The 26840-nt window shown below is 46.5% G+C and overlaps 1 protein-coding gene across 2 annotated transcripts; it reads right to left on the bottom strand.

Moving 5' to 3' along the window:
• Positions 1 to 18011: 18011 nt before the first annotated feature.
• On the bottom strand, positions 18012 to 26840 carry LOC306999931 (polymeric immunoglobulin receptor-like). 2 transcript variants are annotated; one of them, XM_079615044.1, is made up of 9 exons: positions 26728 to 26840; positions 26344 to 26640; positions 25936 to 26253; positions 25445 to 25762; positions 25093 to 25368; positions 21612 to 21698; positions 19726 to 19816; positions 19410 to 19649; positions 18012 to 18790 (listed from the first exon to the last, which is right to left on the bottom strand). In XM_079615044.1, the coding sequence occupies exons 1-6, from the start codon at positions 26768 to 26770 to the stop codon at positions 21613 to 21615; spliced, it is 1338 nt and encodes a 445-aa protein (XP_079471170.1). In that variant the 5' UTR covers positions 26771 to 26840; the 3' UTR covers positions 18012 to 18790; positions 19410 to 19649; positions 19726 to 19816; position 21612. The 2 variants fall into 2 exon arrangements, with proteins under 2 accessions (XP_079471170.1, XP_079471171.1); XM_079615045.1 differs by lacking the exons at positions 18012 to 18790; positions 19410 to 19649; positions 19726 to 19816; positions 21612 to 21698 and adding an exon at positions 22790 to 22955.

Raw genomic sequence — 26840 nt, 5'->3', positions numbered from 1 at the left:
CGTTTTCATCAGAGCGCCTAGCGTTTTCAGCGTTTTCAGCAGAGCGCCTAACGTTTTCAGCAGAGCGCCTAGCGTTTTCAGCAGAGCGGCTAACGTTTTCAGCAGAGCGCCTAACGTTTTCAGCAGAGCGCCTAGCGTTTTCATCAGAGCGCCTAGCGTTTTCAGCGTTTTCAGCAGAGCGCCTAGCGTTTTCATCAGAGCGCCTAGCGTTTTCAGCGTTTTCAGCAGAGCGCCTAGCGTTTTCAGCGTTTTCAACAGAGCGCCTAACGTTTTCAGCAGAGCGCCTAGCGTTTTCAGCGTTTTCAGCAGAGCGCCTAACGTTTTCAGCAGAGCGCCTAGCGTTTTCAGCGTTTTCAACAGAGCGCCTAGCGTTTTCAGCGGTTTCAACAGAGCGCCTAGCGTTTTCAGCGGTTTCAGCAGAGCGCCTAACGTTTTCAGCAGAGTGCCTAACGTTTTCAGCAGAGCGCCTAGCGTTTTCAGCGTTTTCAGCAGAGCGCCTAACGTTTTCAGCAGAGCGCCTAGCGTTTTCAGCGTTTTCAACAGAGCGCCTAGCGTTTTCAGCGTTTTCAACAGAGCGCCTAGCGTTTTCAGCGGTTTCAGCAGAGCGCCTAACGTTTTCAGCAGAGCGCCTAGCGTTTTCAGCGTTTTCAACAGAGCGCCTAACGTTTTCAGCAGAGCGCCTAACGTTTTCAGCGTTTTCAACAGAGCGCCTAGCGTTTTCAGCGTTTTCAGCAGAGCGCCTAACGTTTTCAGCAGAGTGCCTAACGTTTTCAGCAGAGCGCCTAGCGTTTTCAGCGTTTTCAACAGAGCGCCTAGCGTTTTCAGCGGTTTCAGCAGAGCGCCTAACGTTTTCAGCGTTTTCAACAGAGCGCCTAGCGTTTTCAGCGGTTTCATCAGAGCGCCTAACGTTTTCAGCAGAGCGCCTAGCGTTTTCAGCGTTTTCAACAGAGCGCCTAACGTTTTCAGCAGAGCGCCTAACGTTTTCAGCGTTTTCAACAGAGCGCCTAGCGTTTTCAGCGGTTTCAGCAGAGCGCCTAACGTTTTCAGCGTTTTCAACAGAGCGCCTAGCGTTTTCAGCGGTTTCAACAGAGCGCCTAGCGTTTTCAGCAGTTTCAGCAGAACGCCTAGCATTTTCAGCAGAGCGCCTAGCATTTTCAGCAGAGCGCCTAGCGTTTCCAGTGGTTTCAGCAGAGCGCCTAGCGTTTTCAGCAGTTTCAGCAGAGCGCCTAGCGTTTCCAGCGGTTTCATCAGAGCGCCGAGCGTTTTCATCAGAGCGCCTAGCGTTTTCAGCGGTTTCAGCAGAGCGCATAGTGTTTTCATCAGAGCGCCTAGCGTTTCCAGCGGTTTCATCAGAGCGCCGAGCGTTTTCATCAGAGCGCCTAGCGTTTTCAGCGGTTTCAGCAGAGCGCATAGTGTTTTCATCAGAGCGCCCTAGTGTTTTCAGCGGTTGCAGCAGAGCGCCTAGTGTTTTCATCAGAGCGCCTAGTGTTTTCATCAGAGCGCCTAGTGTTTTCAGCAGAGCGCCTAGTGTTTTCATCAGAGCGCCCTAGTGTTTTCAGCGGTTGCAGCAGAGCGCCTAGTGTTTTCATCAGAGCGCCTAGTGTTTTCAGCAGAGCGCCTAGTGTTTTCATCAGAGCGCCCTAGTGTTTTCAGCGGTTGCAGCGGTTTCAGCGGTTTCAGCAGAACGCCTAGTGTTCCCTTTCAAGGGAACTTGAGCTGCGTTGAGACGCGGTGGGAACGCCTTGCGTGATTGCGTCGTGAAGCACATGTATAATCAGTCCAATGGAAAAAGGGAGACGTCAAAGGCGGGTGACGTCATCGACCAGGAAGCTATAAAGCACTCCCGAGATCATAACACACTAGCTTTGTTGCCTTCAGCAAGTGCGATCTGTGTGATTGTCCTTGTTATTTACTGTTGTCTGTCTCTTTATATATATATTATTATAGCGAAACAAGAGTACAAGCTTTGTTTTGTTCCCTGCCCTCGTTTCATCACGGGTGGGGACACACATCAGCGTTGTGTTGCTTGTTTGGGAGTGGAGCATGCCCAGTCAGTTCTCGAGGGAGCTGACTGTGAGCATTGCGGGAAGCTGTCCGTGAGGACGCTCCGCTCTCGCCGGGGCGTTCTTTGAGGAGGACGGCTCGGTACGCGCTCCCCGAGGCGCGGGTCCCGCTGTTGCTGAGGCACAGCGGCGGCGCTCGTCTTGGGGATCGCAAATGGATCTAACAGCGGGGTTTGAGACGGGCCCCGCCCTATCTCTGCCCTCACCTGTTAGAGCCAGTGCCTTACCGCAGGGAGAAGCACACGCTGCGGTTTCTTCTCCCCGCGATGAGACACCAATGCTGCAGCTATCCAGTTCCGAGGAACCGGACGCTGTTAGTGTTGTCACGAGTGAACATGAGAGTACGCCATATCATACACTTGTAGATGAGGAGCTTATGGAGGTTTTATCTCGTGCTGTGGCTAAATTAAATATTGAATGGCCAGCTGAAGATCATGATGTGTGTAATAAAAAGAGTTTATTAGATGAGAGATTTTTACCATCTAGAGCACTACCTCCTTGCTGGGGTTTGCCGTTTTTTCCCGATCTCCACACTGAGGTGTCGAAATTGTGGAATAAACTGGTTTCATTTCGTGTTTTAAATCCCCAAACTTCGAACTATAGTAATGTTATGGGGATTAAAGACGCAGGTTATATGACAATGCCTCAGGCTGAAGAGACGCTTGCGAGCTATCTCTCTCCGGAGTCAGCGTCATCATTTAAAGCCCCGGCGTTACCCACCAAGCCATTAAAATCAACATCAGCGCTGGTGGCTAAAGCATATTTAGGTCAGGCTGCGGCATGCTTGCACACTATGTCTATACTGCAAGCATACCAGGCTGATCTGCTTAGGGACATGGATGATTGTGAGGAAGTCAGCGCTGATGCAATTCGAGAACTGTGTCGCGCAACAGATCTATCTCTCCGGGCCACCAAGGTGACGGCGAAATCTGTTGGCCGGTCTATGGCAGCTATGGTGGCCACGGAACGTCATTTATGGCTCAATCTAGCAGATTTAAAAGATAAAGATAGGTCTGATCTTCTGGACGCTCCGCTTTGGCCCTCGGTTCTATTCGGCGACGCTGTGAATTCGGTCGTCGATAGATTCCAAGAGGCGAAAAAACAATCAGCGGCGTTCCAGAGGTTTCTTCCTCGCTGATCTAATGTCCCTGAGACTGCTGGGCAAAGGGAGCAGTCTCAGCCGTCTACAAGCTCCTCACAGCACAGAGTGAATCAAAAGCAGAGCGTCGCCTCTTGGGCTCCTCCACACGCTGGGGGACCTGGGTGGTGGTCGCAGATGAAGCCTATTAGAGGCAGGCAAGATCTGAGGACTGTCATCGTCTCTAAGCGTGCTTCGACTAAGAAGAAGTCCTGACGCCAAGGGTATCAGACTTCTGAGGGTGGTCCCCTCCGGGGAGGAACAGTTTCGAGGAATCGTTTCTCCTCGGCGCCCTCTGTGGGGCGACTTTCTGAGGGGAGTGGCAGCGCTGCCAGTTCGGTTGTTCCCTGCCGGTCATCCGTTTCAGGGCACCGAAGTGTCAGCGTCCCCAGACGATCCTCCGAGGAGGGTCGTAGAACAGTCAAGTCGGTTGTTCCCTGCCGGTTCGCCGTTTCAGGGCACCGAAGTGACTGTTCGTCTAAATCCAGAGGCCAGTCTCGAGGGACTGGTACCCTTAGTAGAATTTCTGGCAGCGCGGAAACTACTGCCAAATATATCTCGTTGGGTCCTGCGCACAATAGAAGAGGGTTACAGAATTCAGTTTGGTTCTCGTCCGCCCACATTTCTAGGGGTCTTTCCCACAGTGGTGGACCCCGAGCAGGCTCTGGTTATGGAGCAAGAGGTTCAGACTCTTTTAAATAAGGGGGGTGTAGAGGGGGTTCCTCCTCCCAGCAGAGAGTCGGGGTTTTACAACCGATACTTCATTGTTCCAAAAAAGGATGGGGGGGTTGCGTCCGATTCTAGACCTGCGCCTATTAAACCGCAGGGTTCAGAAACTCAAGTTCAGGATGCTTACTCTCAAACAGATAGTATCACAGATTCAGTCCGAGAACTGGTTTGTCACAATAGACTTGAAGGACGCATATTTCCACATATCTATCCATCCTCTTCACAGGAAGTTCCTGAGGTTCGCTTTCGGGGGCGAAGCTTACCAGTATCAGGTTCTTCCGTTCGGCTTAGGTATTTCACCCCGCACTTTCACGAAATGCATGGATGCAGCTCTGGCTCCCCTGAGACTCCAGGGCATCCGTGTGTTGAATTACATCGACAATTGGTTGATTTTAGCTCTGTCAGAGCAGATGGCAGTTCGGCATCGAGATGTCGTTCTGTCCCATATAAAGCGGCAAGGGCTGAGGCTCAACGCCAAGAAGAGTGTACTCCATCCATCACAGAGGACCACTTTTCTGGCCGTGATCTGGGATTCGACAACGGTGCGGGCACAATTGTCACCAGCACGTATTTCATAGATTCTACCAGGAGTATGGCTGCCTCCAAGGCTTTAATTTCAGGAGTTTCACTTCAGGATATCTGTAATGCGGCAGGCTGGTCCTCACCGCATACATTTGTTCGTTTTTATGATTTGGACCTAGGCGCCACCCCTGGGTCTAGGGTGCTTGTTTCGTATTATGCTCACAGTCTTTATACACAACAGGCATTTTGTCATATGGCGTCGTGGGTATAGGGTTCCCACCGCGTCTCAACGCAGCTCGAGTTCCCTTAAAAGGGAACGTCTCAGGTTACGTATGTAACCCTGGTTCCCTGAGAGGGAACGAGATGCTGCGTTGCTTTGCCATACTCCCAGCATACCTGTGATCATCTTGCTTCAGGCTTTTTCAAAGCTAGTGTGTTATGATCTCGGGAGTGCTTTATAGCTTCCTGGTCGATGACGTCACCCGCCTATGACGTCTCCCCTTTTCCATTGGACTGATTATACACGTGCTTCACGACGCAATCACGCAAGGCGTTCCCACCGCGTCTCAACGCAGCGTCTCGTTCCCTCTCAGGGAACCAGGGTTACATACGTAACCTGAGACGTTTTCATCAGAGAGCCTAGCGTTTTCAGCAGAGCGCCTAGCGTTTTCAGCAGAGCGCCTAGCGTTTTCAAGGTTTTCAGCAGAGCGCTTAGCGTTTTCATCAGAGCGCCTAGCGTTTTCAGCATTTTCACCAGAGCGCCTAGCGTTTTCAAGGTTTTCAGCAGAGCGCTTAGCGTTTTCATCAGAGCGCCTAGCGTTTTCAGCGTTTTCAGCAGAGCGCCTAACGTTTTCAGCGTTTTCAGCAGAGCGCCAAGCGTTTTCATCAGAGCGCCTAACGTTTTCAGCGTTTTCAGCAGAGCGCCAAGCGTTTTCATCAGAGCGCCTAGCGTTTTCAGCGTTTTCAGCAGAGCGCCAAGCGTTTTCATCAGAGCGCCTAGCGTTTTCAGCGTTTTCAGCAGAGCGCCAAGCGTTTTCATCAGAGCGCCTAGCGTTTTCAGCGTTTTCCGCAGAGCGCCTAGCGTTTTCAGCATTTTCAGCAGAGCGCCTAGCGTTTTCAGCAGAGTGCCTAGCGTTTTCAGCGTTTTCAGCAGAGCGCCTAGCGTTTTCAGCGTTTTCAGCAGAGTGCCTAGCGTTTTCAGCGGTTTCAGCAGAGCGCCTAACGTTTTCAGCGTTTTCAGCAGAGCGCCTAGCGTTTTCAGCATTTTCAGCAGAGCGCCTAGCGTTTTCAGCATTTTCAGCAGAGTGCCTAGCGTTTTCAGCAGAGCGCCTAGCGTTTTCATCAGAGCGCCTAGCGTTTTCAGCAGAGCGCCTAGCGTTTTCATCAGAGCGCCTAGCGTTTTCAGCAGAGCGCTTTGCGTTTTCATCAGAGCGCCTAGCGTTTTCAGCAGAGAGCTTTGCGTTTTCATCAGAGCGCCTAGCGTTTTCAGCAGAGCGCCTAGCGTTTTCAGCAGAGCGCCTAGCGTTTTCAGCATTTTCAGCAGAGCGCCTAGTGTTTTCAGCAGAGCGCCTAGCGTTTTCAGCGTTTTCAGCAGAGCGCCTAGTGTTTTCAGCAGAGCGCCTAGCGTTTTCAGCATTTTCAGCAGAGCGCTTTGCGTTTTCATCAGAGCGCCCTAGCGTTTTCAGCAGAGCGCCTAGCGTTTTCAGCATTTTCAGCAGAGCGCCAAGTGTTTTCATCAGAGCGCCTAGCGTTTTCATCAGAGCGCCTAGCGTTTTCAGCGTTTTCATCAGAGCGCCAAGCGTTTTCATCAGAGCGCCTAGCGTTTTCAGCGTTTTCATCAGAGCGCCAAGCGTTTTCATCAGAGCGCCTAGCGTTTTCAGCATTTTCAGCAGAGCGCCAAGCGTTTTCATCAGAGCGCCTAGCGTTTTCAGCATTTTCAGCAGAGCGCCAAGTGTTTTCATCAGAGCGCCTAGCGTTTTCATCAGAGCGCCTAGCGTTTTCAGTGTTTTCATCAGAGCGCCAAGCGTTTTCATCAGAGCGCCTAGCGTTTTCAGCGTTTTCATCAGAGCGCCAAGCGTTTTCATCAGAGCGCCTAGCGTTTTCAGCGTTTTCCGCAGAGCGCCTAGCGTTTTCAGCAGAGCGCCTAGCGTTTTCAGCGTTTTCAGCAGAGTGCCTAGCGTTTTCAGCAGAGCGCCTAGCGTTTTCAGCGTTTTCAGCAGAGCGCCTAGCGTTTTCAGCATTTTCAGCAGAGTGCCTAGCGTTTTCAGCAGAGCGCCTAGCATTTTCAAGGTTTTCAGCAGAGTGCCTAGCGTTTTCAGCAGAGCGCCTAGCGTTTTCAGCAGAGCGCCTAGCGTTTTCAGCAGAGCGCCTAGCGTTTTCAGCAGAGCGCCTAGCATTTTCAAGGTTTTCAGCAGAGCGCCTAGTGTTTTCAGCGTTTTCAGCAGAGCGGCTAGCGTTTTCAGCAGAGCGCCTAGCGTTTTCAGCAGAGCGCCTAGCGTTTTCAGCAGAGCGCCTAGTGTTTTCAGCAGAGCGCCTAGTGTTTTCAGCAGAGCGCCTAGTGTTTTCAGCAGAGCGCCTATTGTTTTCAGCAGAGCGCCTAGCATTTTCAAGGTTTTCAGCAGAGCGCTTAGCGTTTTCAGCAGAGCGCCTAGCGTTTTCAGCAGAGCACCTAGCGTTTTCAGCAGAGCGCCTAGCGTTTTCAGCAGAGCGCCTAGCGTTTTCAGCAGAGCGCCTAGCGTTTTCAGCAGAGCGCCTAGCATTTTCAAGGTTTTCAGCAGAGCGCCTAGTGTTTTCAGCGTTTTCATCAGAGCGCCTAGCGTTTTCAGCAGAGCGCCTAGCGTTTTCAGCAGAGCGCCTAGCGTTTTCAGCAGAGCGCCTAGTGTTTTCAGCAGAGCGCCTATTGTTTTCAGCAGAGCGCCTAGCATTTTCAAGGTTTTCAGCAGAGCGCTTAGCGTTTTCAGCAGAGCGCCTAGCGTTTTCAGTGTTTTCAGCAGAGCGCCTAGCGTTTTCAGTGTTTTCAGCAGAGCGCCTAGCGTTTTCAGCGTTTTCAGCAGAGCGCCTAGCGTTTTCAGCGTTTTCAGCAGAGCGCTTAGCGTTTTCATCAGAGCGCCTAGCGTTTTCAGCATTTTCATCAGAGCGCCTAGCGTTTTCAGCAGAGCGCCTAGCGTTTTCAGCATTTTCAGCAGAGCGCCTAGCGTTTTCAGCAGAGCGCCTAGCGTTTTCAGCAGAGCGCCTAGCGTTTTCAGCAGAGCGCCTAGCGTTTTCAGCGTTTTCAGCAGAGCGCCTAGCGTTTTCAGCAGAGCGCCTAGCGTTTTCAGCATTTTCAGCAGAGCGCCTAGCGTTTTCAGCAGAGCGCCTAGCGTTTTCAGCAGAGCGCCTAGCGTTTTCAGCATTTTCAGCAGAGCGCCTAACGTTTTCAGCAGAGCGCCTAGCGTTTTCAGCATTTTCAGCAGAGCGCCTAGCGTTTTCAGCAGAGCGCCTAGCGTTTTCAGCATTTTCAGCAGAGCGCCTAGTGTTTTCCGCAGAGCGCCTAGCGTTTTCAGCGTTTTCAGCAGAGCGCCTAGTGTTTTCCGCAGAGCGCCTAGCGTTTTCAGCAGAGCGCCTAGCGTTTTCAGCATTTTCAGCAGAGCGCCAAGCGTTTTCATCAGAGCGCCTATTGTTTTCAGCAGAGCGCCTAGCGTTTTCCGCAGAGTGCCTAGCGTTTTCAGCATTTTCAGCAGAGCGCCTAGCGTTTTCAGCGGTTTCAGCAGAGTGCCTAGCGTTTTCAGCATTTTCAGCAGAGCGCCTAGCGTTTTCCGCAGAGTGCCTAGCGTTTTCAGCATTTTCCGCAGAGTGCCTAGCGTTTTCAGTGTTTTCAGCAGAGCGCCTAGCGTTTTCAGCATTTTCATCAGAGCGCCTAGCGTTTTCAGTGTTTTTATCAGAGCGCCTAGCGTTTTCAGCGTTTTCAGCAGAGTGCCTAGCGTTTTCAGCAGAGCGCCTAGCATTTTCAAGGTTTTCAGCAGAGCGCTTAGCGTTTTCATCAGAGCGCCTAGCGTTTTCAGCGTTTTCAGCAGAGCGCCTAGCGTTTTCAGCAGAGCGCCTAGCGTTTTCAGCAGAGCGCCTAGCGTTTTCAGCGTTTTCAGCAGAGCGCCTAGCGTTTTCAGCAGAGCGCCTAGCGTTTTCAGCAGAGCGCCTAGCGTTTTCAGCATTTTCAGCAGAGCGCCTAGCGTTTTCATCAGAGCGCCTAGCGTTTTCAGCAGAGCGCGTAGTGTTTTCAGCAGAGCGCCTAGCGTTTTCAGCAGAGCGCCTATTGTTTTCAGCAGAGCGCCTAGCATTTTCAAGGTTTTCCGCAGAGTGCCTAGCGTTTTCAGCATTTTCAGCAGAGCGCCTAGCGTTTTCAGCATTTTCAGCAGAGCGCCTAGCGTTTTCAGCATTTTCAGCAGAGCGCCTAGCGTTTTCAGCAGAGCGCCTAGCGTTTTCAGCAGAGAGCCTAGCGTTTTCAGCAGAGAGCCTAGCGTTTTCAGCAGAGCGCCTAGCGTTTTCAGCAGAGCGCCTAGCGTTTTCAGCAGAGAGCCTAGCGTTTTCATCAGAGCGCCCTAGTGTTTTCAGCGTTTTCAGCAGAGCGGCTAGTGTTTTCATCAGAGCGCCTAGCGTTTTCAGCAGAGCGCCTAGCGTTTTCAGCAGAGAGCCTAGCGTTTTCATCAGAGCGCCCTAGTGTTTTCAGTGTTTTCAGCAGAGCGCCTAGTGTTTTCAGCGTTTTCAGCAGAGCGCCTAGTGTTTTCAGCAGAGCGCCTAGTGTTTTCAGCAGAGCGGCTAGCGTTTTCAGCAGAGCGGCTAGTGTTTTCAGCAGAGCGGCTAGTGTTTTCAGCAGAGCGGCTAGTGTTTTCAGCAGAGCGGCTAGTGTTTTCATCAGAGCGCCTAGTGTTTTCAGCAGAGCGGCTAGCGTTTTCAGCAGAGCGGCTAGTGTTTTCAGCAGAGCGGCTAGTGTTTTCAGCAGAGCGCCTAACGTTTTCAGCAGAGCGCCTAGTGTTTTCAGCGGAGCGGCTAGTGTTTTCAGCGGAGCGGCTAGCGTTTTCACCAGAGCGGCTAGTGTTTTCAGCAGAGCGGCTAGTGTTTTCAGCGTTTTCAGCAGAGCGGCTAGTGTTTTCAGCGTTTTCAGCAGAGCGGCTAGTGTTTTCAGCAGAGCGCCTAGCGTTTTCAGCAGAGCGCCTAGTGTTTTCAGCGTTTTCAGCAGAGCGGCTAGTGTTTTCAGCAGAGCGCCTAGCGTTTTCAGCGTTTTCAGCAGAGCGCCTAGTGTTTTCAGCAGAGCGCCTAGCGTTTTCAGCAGAGCGCGTAGTGTTTTCAGCAGAGCGCCTAGTGTTTTCAGCAGAGCGGCTAGTGTTTTCAGCAGAGCGCCTAGTGTTTTCAGCAGAGCGCCTAGTGTTTTCAGCGTTTTCAGCAGAGCGCGTAGTGTTTTCAGCAGAGCGCCTAGCGTTTTCAGCAGAGCGCCTAGTGTTTTCAGCAGAGCGCCTAGTGTTTTCAGTGTTTTCAGCAGAGCGCCTAGTGTTTTCATCAGAGCACCTAGTGTTTTCAGCGTTTTCAGCAGAGCGCGTAGTGTTTTCAGCAGAGCGCCTAGTGTTTTCAGCAGAGCGCCTAGTGTTTTCAGCGTTTTCAGCAGAGCGCGTAGTGTTTTCAGCAGAGCGCCTAGCGTTTTCATCAGAGCACCTAGCGTTTTCAGCAGAGCGCCTAGTGTTTTCAGCGTTTTCAGCAGAGCGCGTAGTGTTTTCAGCAGAGCGCCTAGCGTTTTCAGCAGAGCGCCTAGCGTTTTCAGCATTTTCAGCAGAGCGCCTAGTGTTTTCAGCAGAGCGCGTAGTGTTTTCAGCAGAGCGCCTAGTGTTTTCATCAGAGCACCTAGCGTTTTCAGCATTTTCAGCAGAGCGCCTAGTGTTTTCATCAGAGCGCCTAGTGTTTTCAGCGTTTTCAGCAGAGCGCCAAGTGTTTTCAGCAGAGCGCCTAGCGTTTTCATCAGAGCACCTAGCGTTTTCAGCAGAGCGCCTAGCGTTTTCAGCATTTTCAGCAGAGCGCCTAGTGTTTTCATCAGAGCGCCTAGTGTTTTCAGCGTTTTCAGCAGAGCGCCAAGTGTTTTCAGCGTTTTCAGCAGAGCGCCAAGTGTTTTCAGCAGAGCGCCTAGCGTTTTCATCAGAGCACCTAGCGTTTTCAGCAGAGCGCCTAGCGTTTTCAGCATTTTCAGCAGAGCGCCTAGCGTTTTCATCAGAGCACCTAGCGTTTTCAGCAGAGCGCCTAGTGTTTTCAGCGTTTTCAGCAGAGCGCATAGTGTTTTCAGCAGAGCGCCTAGCGTTTTCATCAGAGCACCTAGCGTTTTCAGCAGAGCGCCTAGCGTTTTCAGCATTTTCAGCAGAGCGCCTAGCGTTTTCATCAGAGCACCTAGCGTTTTCAGCAGAGCGCCTAGCGTTTTCAGCGTTTTCAGCAGAGCGCCAAGTGTTTTCAGCAGAGCGCCTAGCGTTTTCATCAGAGCACCTAGCGTTTTCAGCAGAGCGCATAGTGTTTTCAGCAGAGCGCCTAGCGTTTTCATCAGAGCACCTAGCGTTTTCAGCAGAGCGCCTAGCGTTTTCAGCATTTTCAGCAGAGCGCCTAGCGTTTTCATCAGAGCACCTAGCGTTTTCAGCAGAGCGCCTAGCGTTTTCAGCGTTTTCAGCAGAGCGCCTAGTGTTTTCAGCAGAGCGCCTAGTGTTTTCAGCAGAGCGCGTAGTGTTTTCAGCAGAGCGCCTAGTGTTTTCAGCAGAGCGCTTTGCGTTTTCATCAGAGCGCCTAGCGTTTTCAGCATTTTCAGCAGAGCGCCTAGTGTTTTCAGCAGAGCGCCTAGCGTTTTCAGCAGAGCGCCTAGCGTTTTCAGCATTTTCAGCAGAGCGCCTAGTGTTTTCAGCAGAGCGCCTAGCGTTTTCAGCGTTTTCAGCAGAGCGCCTAGTGTTTTCAGCAGAGCGCCTAGTGTTTTCAGCAGAGCGCCTAGTGTTTTCATCAGAGCGCCTAGCGTTTTCAGCAGAGCACCTAGTGTTTTCATCAGAGCGCCTAGTGTTTTCAGCAGAGCGCCTAGTGTGTTCAGCAGAGCGCCTAGTGTTTTCAGCAGAGCGCCTAGTGTTTTCAGCAGAGCACCTAGTGTTTTCATCAGAGCGCCTAGTGTTTTCAGCAGAGCGCCTAGTGTTTTCAGCAGAGCGCCTAGCGTTTTCAGCAGAGCACCTAGTGTTTTCATCAGAGCGCCTAGTGTTTTCAGCAGAGCGCCTAGTGTTTTCAGCAGAGCGCCTAGCGTTTTCAGCAGAGCACCTAGTGTTTTCATCAGAGCGCCTAGTGTTTTCAGCAGAGCACCTAGTGTTTTCATCAGAGCGCCTAGTGTTTTCAGCAGAGCACCTAGTGTTTTCATCAGAGCGCCTAGTGTTTTCAGCAGAGCGCCTAGTGTTTTCAGCAGAGCGCCTAGTGTTTTCAGCAGAGCGCGTAGTGTTTTCAGCAGAGCGACTAGCGTTTTCAGCAGAGCACCTAGTGTTTTCATCAGAGCACCTAGTGTTTTCATCAGAGCGCCTAGTGTTTTCAGCAGAGCGCCTAGTGTTTTCATCAGAGCGCCTAGTGTTTTCAGCAGAGCGCCTAGTGTTTTCATCAGAGCGCCTAGTGTTTTCAGCAGAGCGCCTAGTGTTTTCAGCAGAGCGCCTAGTGTTTTCATCAGAGCGCCTAGCGTTTTCAGCAGAGCGCCTAGCGTTTTCAGCAGAGCGCCTAGCGTTTTCAGCAGAGCGCCTAGTGTTTTCAGCAGAGCGCCTAGTGTTTTCAGCAGAGCGCCTAGTGTTTTCAGCAGAGCGCCTAGTGTTTTCAGCAGAGCGCCTAGCGTTTTCAGCAGAGCGCCTAGTGTTTTCAGCAGAGCGCGTAGTGTTTTCAGCAGAGCGCGTAGTGTTTTCAGCAGAGCGCGTAGTGTTTTCAGCAGAGCGCGTAGTGTTTTCAGCAGAGCGCCTAGTGTTTTCAGCAGAGCGCCTAGTGTTTTCAGCAGAGCGCCTAGCGTTTTCAGCATTTTCAGCAGAGCGCCTAGTGTTTTCAGCATTTTCAGCAGAGCGCCTAGTGTTTTCAGCATTTTCAGCAGAGCGCCTAGTGTTTTCAGCAGAGCGCCTAGCGTTTTCAGCAGAGCGCCTAGTGTTTTCAGCAGAGCGCCTAGTGTTTTCAGCGTTTTCAGCAGAGCGCCTAGTGTTTTCAGCAGAGCGCCTAGTGTTTTCAGCAGAGCGCCTAGCGTTTTCATCAGAGCGCCTAGTGTTTTCAGCAGAGCGCCTAGCGTTTTCATCAGAGCGCCTAGTGTTTTCAGCAGAGCGCCTAGTGTTTTCAGCAGAGCGCCTAGCGTTTTCAGCAGAGCGCCTAGCGTTTTCATCAGAGCGCCTAGTGTTTTCATCAGAGCGCCTAGTGTTTTCAGCAGAGCGCCTAGTGTTTTCAGCAGAGCGCCTAGCGTTTTCAGCAGAGCGCCTAGCGTTTTCAGCAGAGCGCCTAGCGTTTTCAGCAGAGCGCCTAGCGTTTTCAGCAGAGCGCCTAGCGTTTTCATCAGAGCGCCTAGTGTTTTCAGCAGAGCGCCTAGTGTTTTCAGCAGAGCGCCTAGCGTTTTCAGCAGAGCGCCTAGTGTTTTCAGCGTTTTCAGCAGAGCGCCTAGTGTTTTCAGCAGAGCGCCTAGCGTTTTCAGCAGAGCGGCTAGTGTTTTCAGCGTTTTCAGCAGAGCGGCTAGTGTTTTCAGCGTTTTCAGCAGAGCGGCTAGTGTTTTCAGCAGAGCGCCTAGTGTTTTCAGCGTTTTCACCAGAGCGCCTAGCGTTTTCAGCGTTTTCAGCAGAGCGCCTAGTGTTTTCAGCGTTTTCAGCAGAGCGGCTAGTGTTTTCAGCAGAGCGCCTAGCGTTTTCAGCGTTTTCAGCAGAGCGGCTAGTGTTTTCAGCAGAGCGCCTAGCGTTTTCAGCGTTTTCAGCAGAGCGGCTAGTGTTTTCAGCAGAGCGCCTAGCGTTTTCAGCAGAGCGCCTAGCGTTTTCAGCAGAGCGCCTAGCGTTTTCAGCAGAGCGCCTAGCGTTTTCAGCAGAGCGCCTAGCGTTTTCAGCAGAGCGCCTAGCGTTTTCAGCAGAGCGCCTAGCGTTTTCAGCAGAGCGCCTAGCGTTTTCAGCAGAGCGCCTAGCGTTTTCAGCAGAGCGCCTAGCGTTTTCAGCGTTTTCAGCAGAGCGCCTAGTGTTTTCAGCGTTTTCAGCAGAGCGGCTAGTGTTTTCAGCGTTTTCAGCAGAGCGGCTAGTGTTTTCAGCGTTTTCAGCAGAGCGGCTAGTGTTTTCAGCGTTTTCACCAGAGCGCCTAGCGTTTTCAGCGTTTTCAGCAGAGCGGCTAGTGTTTTCAGCGTTTTCAGCAGAGCGGCTAGTGTTTTCAGCGTTTTCAGCAGAGCGGCTAGTGTTTTCAGCGTTTTCAACAGAGCGGCTAGTGTTTTCAGCGTTTTCACTAGAGCGCCTAGTGTTTTCAGCGTTTTCAGCAGAGCGGCTAGTGTTTTCAGCGTTTTCACTAGAGCGCCTAGTGTTTTCAGCGTTTTCAGCAGAGCGCCTAGTGTTTTCAGCGTTTTCAACAGAGCGGCTAGTGTTTTCAGTGTTTTCAGCAGAGCGGCTAGTGTTTTCAGCGTTTTCACTAGAGCGCCTAGTGTTTTCAGCGTTTTCAGCAGAGCGGCTAGTGTTTTCAGCGTTTTCAGCAGAGCGGCTAGTGTTTTCAGCGTTTTCACTAGAGCGCCTAGCGTTTTCAGCGTTTTCAGCAGAGCGGCTAGTGTTTTCAGCGTTTTCAGCAGAGCGGCTAGTGTTTTCAGCGTTTTCAGCAGAGGCTAGTGTTTTCAGCGTTTTCAGCAGAGCGGCTAGTGTTTTCAGCGTTTTCAACAGAGCGCCTAGTGTTTTCAGCGTTTTCAACAGAGCGCCTAGTGTTTTCAGCGTTTTCAACAGAGCGCCTAGTGTTTTCAGCGTTTTCATCAGAGCGCCTAGTGTTTTCAGCAGAGCGCCTAGTGTTTTCAGCGTTTTCAGCAGAGCGGCTAGTGTTTTCAGCGTTTTCAGCAGAGCGCCTAGTGTTTTCAGCGTTTTCACCAGAGCGGCTAGTGTTTTCAGCGTTTTCAGCAGAGCGCCTAGTGTTTTCAGCGTTTTCACCAGAGCGGCTAGTGTTTTCAGCGTTTTCAGCAGAGCGGCTAGTGTTTTCAGCAGAGCGCCTAGCGTTTTCAGCAGAGCGGCTAGTGTTTTCAGCGTTTTCAGCAGAGCGGCTAGTGTTTTCAGCAGAGCGCCTAGCGTTTTCAGCAGAGCGGCTAGTGTTTTCAGCAGAGCGCCTAGCGTTTTCAGCGTTTTCAGCAGAGCGGCTAGCGTTTTCAGCGTTTTCAGCAGAGCGCCTAGTGTTTTCAGCAGAGCGCCTAGCGTTTTCAGCGTTTTCAGCAGAGCGGCTAGTGTTTTCAGCGTTTTCAGCAGAGCGGCTAGTGTTTTCAGCGTTTTCAGCAGAGCGGCTAGTGTTTTCAGCGTTTTCAGCAGAGCGCCTAGCGTTTTCAGCGTTTTCACCAGAGCGCCTAGCGTTTTCAGCGTTTTCAGCAGAGCGGCTAGTGTTTTCAGCGTTTTCAGCAGAGCGGCTAGTGTTTTCAGCGTTTTCAGCAGAGCGGCTAGTGTTTTCAGCGTTTTCAACAGAGCGCCTAGTGTTTTCAGCGTTTTCAGCAGAGCGGCTAGTGTTTTCAGCGTTTTCACTAGAGCGCCTAGCGTTTTCAGCGTTTTCAGCAGAGCGGCTAGTGTTTTCAGCGTTTTCAGCAGAGCGGCTAGTGTTTTCAGCGTTTTCACTAGAGCGCCTAGTGTTTTCAGCGTTTTCAGCAGAGCGGCTAGTGTTTTCAGCGTTTTCAGCAGAGCGGCTAGTGTTTTCAGCAGAGCGGCTAGTGTTTTCAGCGTTTTCAGCAGAGCGGCTAGTGTTTTCAGCGTTTTCAACAGAGCGCCTAGTGTTTTCAGCGTTTTCAGCAGAGCGCCTAGTGTTTTCAGCAGAGCGCCTAGCGTTTTCAGCAGAGCGGCTAGTGTTTTCAGCAGAGCGCCTAGCGTTTTCAGCAGAGCGCCTAGCGTTTTCAGCAGAGCGGCTAGTGTTTTCAGCGTTTTCAGCAGAGCGGCTAGTGTTTTCAGCAGAGCGCCTAGCGTTTTCAGCGTTTTCAGCAGAGCGGCTAGTGTTTTCAGCAGAGCGGCTAGTGTTTTCAGCAGAGCGCCTAGCGTTTTCAGCATTTTCAGCAGAGCGGCTAGTGTTTTCAGCGTTTTCAGCAGAGCGCCTAGTGTTTTCAGCGTTTTCAGCAGAGCGCTTTGCGTTTTCATCAGAGCGCCTAGCGTTTTCAGCAGAGCGGCTAGTGTTTTCAGCGTTTTCAGCAGAGCGCCTAGCGTTTTCAGCAGAGCGGCTAGTGTTTTCAGCGTTTTCAGCAGAGCGCCTAGCGTTTTCAGCTGGCTAGAACCTTTGGTGGACACACGGCCTTAAGATAATTAATCTGCATTAATTAAATCTTAATTTACTTATAATTTACATCTAATGTGACATTTAGGGGGCCTCAGTAAACTTACAAGACAGCTTTAATATTAAAACAATTTAAAATAAAAGGTTTAAACAAAACATAATAAAAATGATAATTCATACATCAGGAAATGTTGAGTTACAAAGACTGTCCCACTCTCATACAGAAACATATTGAGCAATTAGATGCTGGGCAGTTAAGGCCTAATGGTTAGAGATTTGGACTTGTAACCCGAAGGCCGTGGGTTTGAGTCTCAGTACCTGCAGGAAGTGTAGGTGTGGGGAGTGAATGTACAGCACTCTCTTCCACTCTCATTACCCACAACTGAGGTTCCCTTGAGCAAGACACTGAACCGGTGTGTGTGTGTTCAATACTCACAGCTGTGTGTGTGCACTTGGATGGGTGATATGCAGAGCACAAAATTTCAAGTGTGCTGTCACGATCAAAGTATAATAAGTCATTCATACGCTTTGTGGTGTTTTTCAGCTTTTCTGAATACATAAAACAGTGTTTGAAAAACAAGTTTAAATGTAATTGTTTTCATTCAACCAGACGTGCAGCGCTCAGCGCCATATAAGGAGAAAGGGGAGGAGTTTAAAACTTGCTTAAACCTCATTGGCTCTCATGTGTATGTTGACGTGTCATATTTGAATATGTCTTGTGCCTTTTGGATATCAGAATCAGAATGCAAAAAAAAAGTTCATTTTATGGAATACTGTTGTTGGCCTTTGATGTTTAAACACAGGCGTTTACGGTTGCAAGCCATTAAACTGACAGACTGACGAAACCTGCGATGATTGGTCTACTATTGAAGCATGAATTTGATGTAAACAATAGGTCTAAACATATATTCACATATGCAGTTCATAGGGGACGTAATGTATTATGTACATAACTGTATCTACATTTGCAGCATGACATAATTTTAAAATCTATAGATTTTACAATATTTGTTGTTTTCTGTCTTCCGTTTTGTATTTCCACAGCATGAAGGTAAGATCTTACAGATTTATCAATGAACCGCTCATTTTTAAATCTTCCCGGGCTACTGACATTTGTTAAGACGGGTTTGTTTCTCCCAATTCTGACTTTATATTTAGCAATTGAGAGTTTATATCACAATTCTGAAAAAAGACAGAATAACAAGTTTATATCTGTCAATTCCTTCTCTGAATTTTGAGATGTAAACTTGAAAATAATATTTATATTTTTATTTATTATGTGGCTTCCTTAGAGTGCTACTGCAGAACTGATTTTGGAAAGATCCGCCCACAAAACACGTCACCGTTGTTTGCAAACACCCAGATGTCTATGTGCCACCAGAGTCAGACACATGCAAATTCGGCTCATTGTTAACTCTTCCTTTTACTGAGGAGATTTACATGTTTTCATAACAGAATAAATGTGAATGCCAGTGTATATTACTGTAAAATATATTAGTGCGACATAAAATAAAAAGCAAGTAGATATTTTACAATGCTCACTTATTTATGACTGCAGTTTCACTTCAGATGACCTGACTAAAACCTTTTGGAGAAAGAGCTGGGATATGTTATAAAAATATTGTAATTGTTCGTAGATAAAACATGTTTAACATATCAATGCATTTAATTTATTGGTTTTATGGAGTGGAAAGTCTGTGTCCACTGTTGTGAAGATAAACATTTCCTGTTTTTATCACACATGCAGGCGGATGAAGGGCTTCTCGGTTTGACTCAAAGAAGATACACAGAGCAAAAGAAAACCACAAGCTGAAGAACATCTCATGATGTTTATCACACTGACCTCAGTATAAAACCACCCTGCAAACACACAGCACTGAGACTCTTACAAGCAAGTGTCTTTGACCTAGTAAAACAACAGACAGTTTCAGGGTCTCAGTTTAGTTTGGTTGTGAAGAATAAAGGCTTCTTCAGGAAACCCGCAGTGAGACTGAACGGAGAGAGAAACATTGAAGGAGGACATGTGCAGATCTGCAGAAGAGAAAGACGGGGTAATGTTTCACAAGAGACAATATAACCAAAACCTAGACACACAAAGGGGACAGTCTCTCGCTTTGCCTTCATTTTAATGTTATGTTTATTTGTCATCTGCAATTTTAATTCTGGACATCATGTTTTTTGTTTCTTGTTTTTTTCTTGTGATTTTCAGATTCTACTCCAGTTTCAAGATTTACTGTATCGTCAGCCAGAACACAAGACACAAAAATTTTCCTCATGCCGTTGTTTTTTAACGTTTTTCATAGTTGAAAGAACAGACAGTATTCTTATGTTGGATTTGGTGATTCATTTTTAAAAAAATACAAAGTATGTAATATTAGAGAAATGCTCTTAAAACCAGTCGTTTTCTGTGGTTTTGAGCTGCACGGAAAAACGACATGTTCATCACGATAACACCTCCAGCATTCATGAAAAACTTAGTGAGATATTCACAAAGAAGATATAGATCTGTGTGCTGTCTGATCATGATCTCACCCAAATAATCACAATAACATCCGAAACTTCGCTCAGCAACTTCCTAGGATAAGATAGCCATGATGGCAAATAGCGCTCGCTGTTTCTCGTTCATCTTTAATATTCTGAATTTATTAACTGATTCCATTTATATTTAGTCTTTTCTCTGTAAAAATATATATGTTTTAGCAGCAAGAAAACTGATTCATTTATAACATGGAATAATTTCTCTGAATGTCATTCACAAACGTTAGCGACCGCAAGCCACTGGAGACATGCAGCACTGAGTCACTGGCAGTGTGTGAACACAGCTTTAGTCTTCACCCACACACACGATGTTCAGCGTCTGTTCAGTCTCATGTGTCTAACTGTGGCTTTCCTGAGTAAGTAACACAAAAAAAGCAATTTTGCATTATACAATCTTAAAAAAAAATACAACCATGGAAAAGATATTCAAAGACGGTTGCTTTGAAGATTAATATGAACATTAAAATAAGCTTTTTTTTCAATGTTTGATAACCAAGTAATTGAATGTGTGCACTCTTAAACCGAACTTTGACTTTACTAGAAAATTGCATGGTAACCGGTCAGCCCGGTCTCACCCCAAAACGTCACATACTGACGGGTCTTGACCATTCGGCAACATACGACGAAAAAGGTACCCTTTAACGTCCATATGAGACGCAGACATAAGCGCACCAGCAGCGCCTTCTAGCGGTACCCTACCGCATACCTAAACCCAACCATTCCCGAATCGTCACATATGGACGTTAAAGGGTACCTTTTTCGTCGTATGTTGCCGAATGGTCAAGACGCGTCAGTATGTGACGTTTTGGGGTGAGACTGTGTTAAACCGGTTCCACTAATCCATCTTAGTTTTTACACAGGGTGAAACTAAACAGGTTAAGTTGTATTAACATAGAATCTTAAGTGGACGCAGTAGACAAATCAAGTTTACATCAGTAGTATTTACTGAAAATCATTAGTTCACATTTTACTTTTTTTGAGCATGGTTTGAAGAAGGGTCAAGCTGAACTGGTCATGTGTGATGATCTGTGATCTCTGCTGTCAGCGAGTGTATTCAGTCTGCAGAAACTGACAGCGGTGGAGTCAGAGGAAACCTTCATCTTTCTGAAGGTGTCTGCAGGATCTTCTGGAACGTGTGACGCGTCGCCATCAGAGGGGATTATGGGTAAGTGTGCAGAGGAGTCAATTGGATTTGCTCAAGAATGTGCGGCCTGAGAGAAACATGCAGAGTTAAACTTACAGACAAAACCCACACAAGAACTTCAGTGAATGAAGACCCAGACTCACTGCTTCACTGTGTCTCGTTTGATGATGAACTCTACGACCACATTACATCATCAGCGATGAACAACAGTGAGATGCATCTGACAACACGTGACTTTGAAGATTTTAAAATGTAAAAAAAAAAATACTAATCATAAACATTTTTTGGGGTTAGTCTGTAGTTATAGTCAGCATCATATTAAACAGCAGTCAATTGACCGTTCGCAAAAGCCACGCCCCTTAGTTATTGTTACTACGCCCGTCAAACAATTGAGAACCATAGCCATGGCTGGGTTGAGATCCATACATTAAAGGGGGGGTACTGTACAATGGTGTTTCATGTATTCAGAGTTGTTTACAGAGTTAAAGAGATGGATTCTCATGCTAATAATGGCCAAAGTTTGAAAAGTTATTTTGAACGAATAACAGAGAATTTCTGTGCTGAAAATCATACTTCCGGGTTGCAACACGTTTCGGCTGGTTTTTTTCTATCGTAGATCTAATGACGTAGACCAGAGTGGAACTCCTTATATGAGCATTGCTCTCGGAAAAGCGCGTTCACGCACACGTCGACCAGAGGAGAGAAAGACCGCGCTCATCGGCGCATAGACATCATATATCTCTATATAATATCTATGCATCGACGCGCTACTACCAGAAATCATCATCAGCAGCGCTAAATAGGAATGGTTGATGTCAAGAATGTCTCCAAAAAAGTGTGTTTTGGGATGTGAGGGAAAGTTTACCTTGTTCAGCTTCCCAAAGAACCCAGTGTTACTGGAACAGTGGATGCAGTTTGTATTTCCGGGACAGCAAAGGAGTTTGGCAAGTGCGGTTTTGTGTTCTGGTCATTTCAGTGACGAATGTTTTATTAACAAGGCCGAGGTCGTTGCTGGATTTGCAAACCATATACTATATATATATATAGTAATATGACCTACCGCACCACGATCGATAATAAGCAAACCTTCCCGGGCGCTCCCGCTTGACTCTATAGCTCCGCCCACGCCCAGAATCAAGGACCTCGGCTTTTTCCGGTTAGAATCGGAAAGCTGTATTTTTATTTTATAAATATGATGAAACTAAAGACTTTTTGGAGATATGAAGGACGCACTATTACTCTATAGGTACTCAAGATTAACATGAGATTGACTGAAACTAAGTATTTTACCCCCCCTTTAAGTGATTGGTTTTGCAGTAATGCAGCAGACATATCCTTCAAGGCACAACAGAAAGTATAGACAGAATAGCGCATGGGAGCACATGCACAAAACAGTTTTGTAAAATTATATATCAATAATTTTTATTTGATCATATATAATTTTACAAAACTGTTTTGCGCATGTGTTCCCGCGCGCACTATTTCAGTCACAACACTGCAATCAGAGGACGCGCTGAAACCATCAACTCTCGATGCTGTTCTCTTCATTCATAACTCAACCGACTGAGAAGGATATATTTGTGTAAATAGTTGTGCAACTGCGCGGACTTTGTTTTGAAGTTTAATGCTTACGTTCCAGAGGAATTTGTGACTGTGTACCTGTTCAACCACATCAAAGTTTCGTAATTAGATCCGTGCCTTTTCTCTTTTTTCTCTCTTGTTTGCTGACTGATGAGTGGCCGCAGTGCCGTAGTGAAACAGTGTTTGTACATGTAGCCTATTTTTTTATAATAGTTGAAAGCAATCATAAAATACAGCAAGTTTTAAGCCCGTGCAGACCTCACTGCCATAGGCGCATCGTTTCACTATCTTGCTGAAATCGGAATGTTTGACGGAGGTCCTTCTCCTTAGTTACAGTTGCTGAGCTAGGATTGGACGAGAACCGTTCGAGGGCGGGGTTTTGCGAACGGTCAATTATATGTTCTCATTTAGATAAACATTTATGTGTGTGTGTGAAGGACAGCATCACCTCATCTTAATAAACACTCAGTCACAGTGAATCCTCCAATCAGCAGCAGAGTCAAACACAAACAAATAATGTTGATCAAAGAGAAATCTGGAAACACATAAACACACAGTGATGACTAGAGAGAAATTGGGATATATATATATATATATATATTTAAACAGCAAGCAAATAGAAAATTCATGGCAAATATACACAATTGTGAATTAATGAAACTGTAATATAGCTCGTCAGGGTTATGTTCAGTTTTCGTGTTTTGCTTTGCTCTAGTTCCCTTTCGAAAGGGATCTCGCACTGCGTCGATGACGCTATTGGGGAACACCCTTCACGTGAACCGGTGTATGAGAAGCTATCCAATCACGGCAATCGATATTGACCGGCGACAGCCTATGACGTCAGTGCGACCCGGAAGTATAAAAGGGGCGCCTGGAGAACATGTCATCTTCTTTTCATCTTCAGGGACTGTTTTGTTTGTAATCTTCAACCTGAAACTTCAAAAGGTAATCATGGCTTTATGAAAAATGCTTCAGGAAGTGTGTTGATCCGTGTCTAAGATATTGACACTTGATGATTCACACAACTTGTGTGTTTACTGTTTGGGCTCAGAGCAAGCACGATCAGTTCTGCTTGTGCCAACTGTGTTTTTTCCCTTGAGAAAATTCCTGTCTGGGCCTGTCCTCGAGGGAAGAGGGACAGACATCTGTGCAGGCGACTCAGGGACTCGAATCGTGGGGTTTCAGAGGGAGCTCGCCGAGGAGTTTCTATACAATGACATCAAGTTCAGCGTACAGCCATCGTCATTCGCGAGCAAACTACGCTGATGTTGAGGGGATGTGCGAACACAGGTATGTGTCGATGTGCGAACTATCTCACAGTTGGAGAGGCATCGACACGGAGTGCTCTGGCCCTGCCTTTTAAACAAACATCCCGCTTTAAAGTGCTGCAAGCACACCACGCTGATCTGCTGAAAGATTTGGACTTTCCCCTGACGCAGTGAAAACGAGCTGTGCCGCACTACAGATTAGCTCTCCGGGCCATTAATCACAGCCGCCGCGATCGTACGAACTCAATGGCGGCGATGGTGGCCAGGGATAGGCTTCTGTGGTTGAACTTTGACATTGGGGAGAAAGAAAGCTTTTCTTCTCGATGCATCAGTTTCACCTTCTGAACTTTTCAGCACCTCCTTAGAGACGGTGATGGGAAAGTTCAGAGAGACGAAGGCACGCTCGGCTGCATTAAATCTTGCATAACATTGCGGTCCGAATCTGCACACTTCCTATACCCTTCCCATAGGCCTCCTCTGATTGAGAGTCATCAGGCTTATATACTGTAGTGGGTAGTGCCAATCTGTGGAAGTGAACAGGTTGGCCGTATTATACAAAGAATTTCTAGTGAGGCCACCGTTCATCCGAGCTATATATTCAGACATATATTATTCGTGTGCCGCCTCGATATCTGGCTCAGGCTTAGTATTTAGTATTTTTGGAGGCGGTCTGCTAAGTATTCTCGCCTCGAGCCCCTCAGTATTTGAGTGTAGGTTCCTTTACATTTACATTTATTTATGTACATTTAGTTTCCTAGTACTAGCCTCCTCTTACTCAAGAGTCGTCTAGCCAATGTTCGCCTTTTGTATAGGTGTAAATGCTAGAAGAAGAACAAGTTTGATTTATATAGTGCCTTTCAGTAGCTCAGAGTCGCTTTACATTGTACATTACAATACATTTACACACCTGCACACACATTACAAACACATAGGACACATATAGCATTATCCAAAATACATGTTAAATATATATATATTTTTAGCTGAGTCTTGAATGTAGCCATATATGAGATATTACGAAGTGTAAGGAGTAGTGAGTTCCATAATTTAGGAGCAATAACACTAAATGACCTTCCACCTACAGTAGACAACCAGAAATGAGGGATGGACAATAAACCAAGTTCAGCTGATCTAAGGGAAAACTTTATTTCCCCATTGATTGACTGACAGCTCTCCTGCCCTCATGTTGAGGGAAAATGTGAGTAAGTGCGGAGGCGTTGGGTGCGCTGTGTGTGAACATGATGTTATTGCAATTCTAGACTAAATATGAGCATTTACTCATTTCACTGATACACAAACAGATTCAGTATTCCTCTAAATCAGGGGTGGGGAATGTTGGCCCAGGAGGGCCATTGTCCTGCAGAGTTTAGTTCCAACCCTAATTAAACACACCTGAACCAGCTAATCAATGTCTTCAGGCTATAATCAGGTGAGTTTTTTTCAGGGTTGGAGCTAAACTCTGCAGGACAATGGCCCTCCTGGACCAACATTCCCCACCCCTGATTTAGAGGAATACAAACTGTCAAATGTAAATTCTGAATATTACACAAACCTGCAATAATAATTAATAATGTATTTCATCTCACTTTATTAACCAATGTATTTGCTGCTGTCCGTCAATTATCCAATCCAACCATATACTTATAGGTAAAAATTACTCTAGATAAACATCACATTTGTGTTTAATTTTTTTGTTTTGTTTGTATTGCTAAAGTAAGAGTGTTGAACTTTCTTCTCCTGCGTGCTATTTCCCTGTATCCAGAAAGGAAGCAGCTGTGGTGTGTGTTTGAGCTGCGCACTACAGTACAGCTGGAGTTTATATTCCCTTCTGCCTTATTCATTTCACTTTTGGTGGGAAAAGTACTTTTATATTTGCCAAAAATAGTATTAATTTTGTTATTAAAAATCATAAAATTCAATTTTTTTTAATTAATCATAACTAACATTTATATTTATTGCAGGAATAACATTAATATGCTTTTGAATCATAAATGTTCCCAAAGCCTTTTACTGAAAAACTTGTGACTGAGTGTGTGTCCAAAAATAACACATAGGAGAAATGAAACTAGACAGATGTCTAGTTTTACAAACTAGTGATTTAGAGCAAACAAGAAACAGAGTTCTTCTACATAGTAACAGAAGGGTTTGCATATAAAGAATCAATCAAATTGTAGGGAAATTATGTAATGTATCATGTCACTTTTGCTATATGCTCCTGTTCTATAAAATCTGTTGTATTGTTTTTGCTGATATTTGTCTGAGATCCTCTGGCCGTGATTAAAGCATATGCAAAGGCCTTGTGTGGAGTCGGTTTAGTGCAGCAAGTGAGGGTTAGGGGACTCGGCCGACGTCGTTGAGTAGACGCGCTAGAGTATAAATATTATTGAACGGTGACCAGGTGCGAAAGAAGAAACAATCTACACTCGTTATTTTCCATAAAAAGTAACTAAGTCATGGAATTAGTTACTTTTTAAGGGAGTAACACAATATGGTAACATGTACTTTTAAAAGTAACTTTCCCCATCACTGGTCACATGCTCTAACAGGTGTGTGTTCTGTTCAATGTGCTTGAGACACGTTTTACACAGTTTCCGCGACCCAAAAAAACGTAATTACTTAATATTTTTTTAATCATTTTGTATTTAAAATTAAGTTATTTACCCTGTTTTACAGTGAGGTTGACTTTAGTGGTGATGTGAGATCCACACCAGTATATCCCAGAATCCTCTTCTCTCAGATCAGTGATGTTTACAGTAAAGACTCCAGAAGAAGCTTCATCACTGAAAGAGAATCGATCATCTCTGATCGTCTCCAATGAAACTCCATCCTTCACACACATGGAGGGTTCATGTGCTTTGCAGAAGCATTTCTGATGTTCATCATGATGTTTGCACTGGATTGACATGTCGTCTCCTTCATACTTAGTCAAGTTCAGCTCTGGAAATATTAGAAATATAAGAACATCAATACACAGCCATAGTTTCACATATTCAGATGTATAAACCTTCCTCACCCTCGTTCATGATGACGATCAGATGAGTGTAAAGATAATTCACGTCTCTCTCTAATGTCACTGCACACCAGTATTTCCCAGCATCCTCTGCTGTCAGTCCAGTGATGGTCCCAGTGAAGACACTTGCAGTGACGTCATCATTCAGAGTCAGTCGGTCAGTCTTGGTCTCTTTCTCTTCTCTCACAGTCTCATTGAGAGGATTTCTATCTCTAGTGGAGCACTTCCCCTTACAGAGAGACTTTGACTTTGATTTATAGGTTGAATCATAAGGGCAGAAGATCTCAGCAGATTCTCCTTCACGTCTCATTACTGGAGACACTGCAAACAAAGAACAGAATTATGGTGGTTATACAATATTTCTGTATTTGATGTAAACAATAAAACTTCAATTGCTCAGGTTCATCTTCAATTTCATGTCTGATCAATTCTACAACACACACTGATTTTAGAAACGTTTATGTAAGATTTGATTGAAAGGTTGTTTTACTTACTACCAATATATAGATGAACAGTATTAATAATGGAGTAACTGTACGAGTGTCTGTTGATCCAAACTCCACATAAATAAACTCCTCCATCATCTGGAGTCACAGCAGTAATTCTCACATTGAATGTATTTTTCAGTTTGTCCTCAGAAATATTGAATCTTTCGGTCTTCTTCAAGCTGCTGTAAATCGTCTCAATCGAGTCTTCTCCTTCTTTGAATATGATCTTAGGATCATTAATATGATTGTGTGAATATTCACAGCTGAAGTTTGCAGTTTCTCCAATATTCACCATCACTCTCTTTGACACGTTACAACATGAATCTGTTGTTTACAACAAAAAAACAAAAAACTTTTATACAGGCTTTAAAAATTATTTTGAATCACCGATATTTTGATCTTAAAATGACTGACCTTCTCCTACATTTAAAGTCATATCTATACCCCACTTGTAAAGAACACCAATCCAGTATCCTCCGGCGTCATGTTCATTCAAATCTCTGATGTAGATCATAAGGTTTCCCTCCTTATTTCTAAACAATGTGAATTTTCCATTATTGATCCATTTATCATGTTTCATATCATTCAAAATACTTCTCCACTCAGGTAATTTATTAAAGCTTTTAGTATTTTCACTGAACCAAAGTTTCCCAGAATCAACCAGAAGACTTCCTCCAGAATATCCAGTGACACTGACGCATCTCACTGCACCTGTCAATCAGATTGATACTGTGATCAGAAAGCTCATGAACAGAAAACAGCATCATTACTGCAGTGATGAAAGAGAAAAGCTCTGACCTGAGATCAGGGAGAAAGTGAAGAAGATGAGGAGGATCTTCATTGTGAGTTGAGTTCAGTCTTCTTTATGCTGAATGTTCTCTGTGTGAATCTCTCTGTCTCTACATCTGTGT

Source organism: Phoxinus phoxinus, assembly GCF_949152265.1.
Source record: "Phoxinus phoxinus genome assembly, chromosome: 6".
Taxonomy (NCBI): domain Eukaryota; kingdom Metazoa; phylum Chordata; class Actinopteri; order Cypriniformes; family Leuciscidae; genus Phoxinus; species Phoxinus phoxinus.
Note: the sequence above shows the minus strand (reverse complement) of the source record. Positions and strands in the feature narration are given on the sequence as shown.

What these genes read in the sequence shown, in the direction of transcription:
- LOC306999931 (XM_079615044.1), bottom strand. Translation starts at nt 26,770, where the DNA reads ATGAAGATCCTCCTCATCTTCTTCACTTTCTCCCTGATCTCAG. An exon ending in GACTTTAAATGTAGGAGAAG is followed by an intron (nt 26,254 to 26,343) that starts GTCAGTCATTTT and finishes TGTAAACAACAG; the next exon opens with ATTCATGTTGTAACGTGTCA. An exon ending in TGTTCATCTATATATTGGTA is followed by an intron (nt 25,763 to 25,935) that starts GTAAGTAAAACA and finishes CTTTGTTTGCAG; the next exon opens with TGTCTCCAGTAATGAGACGT.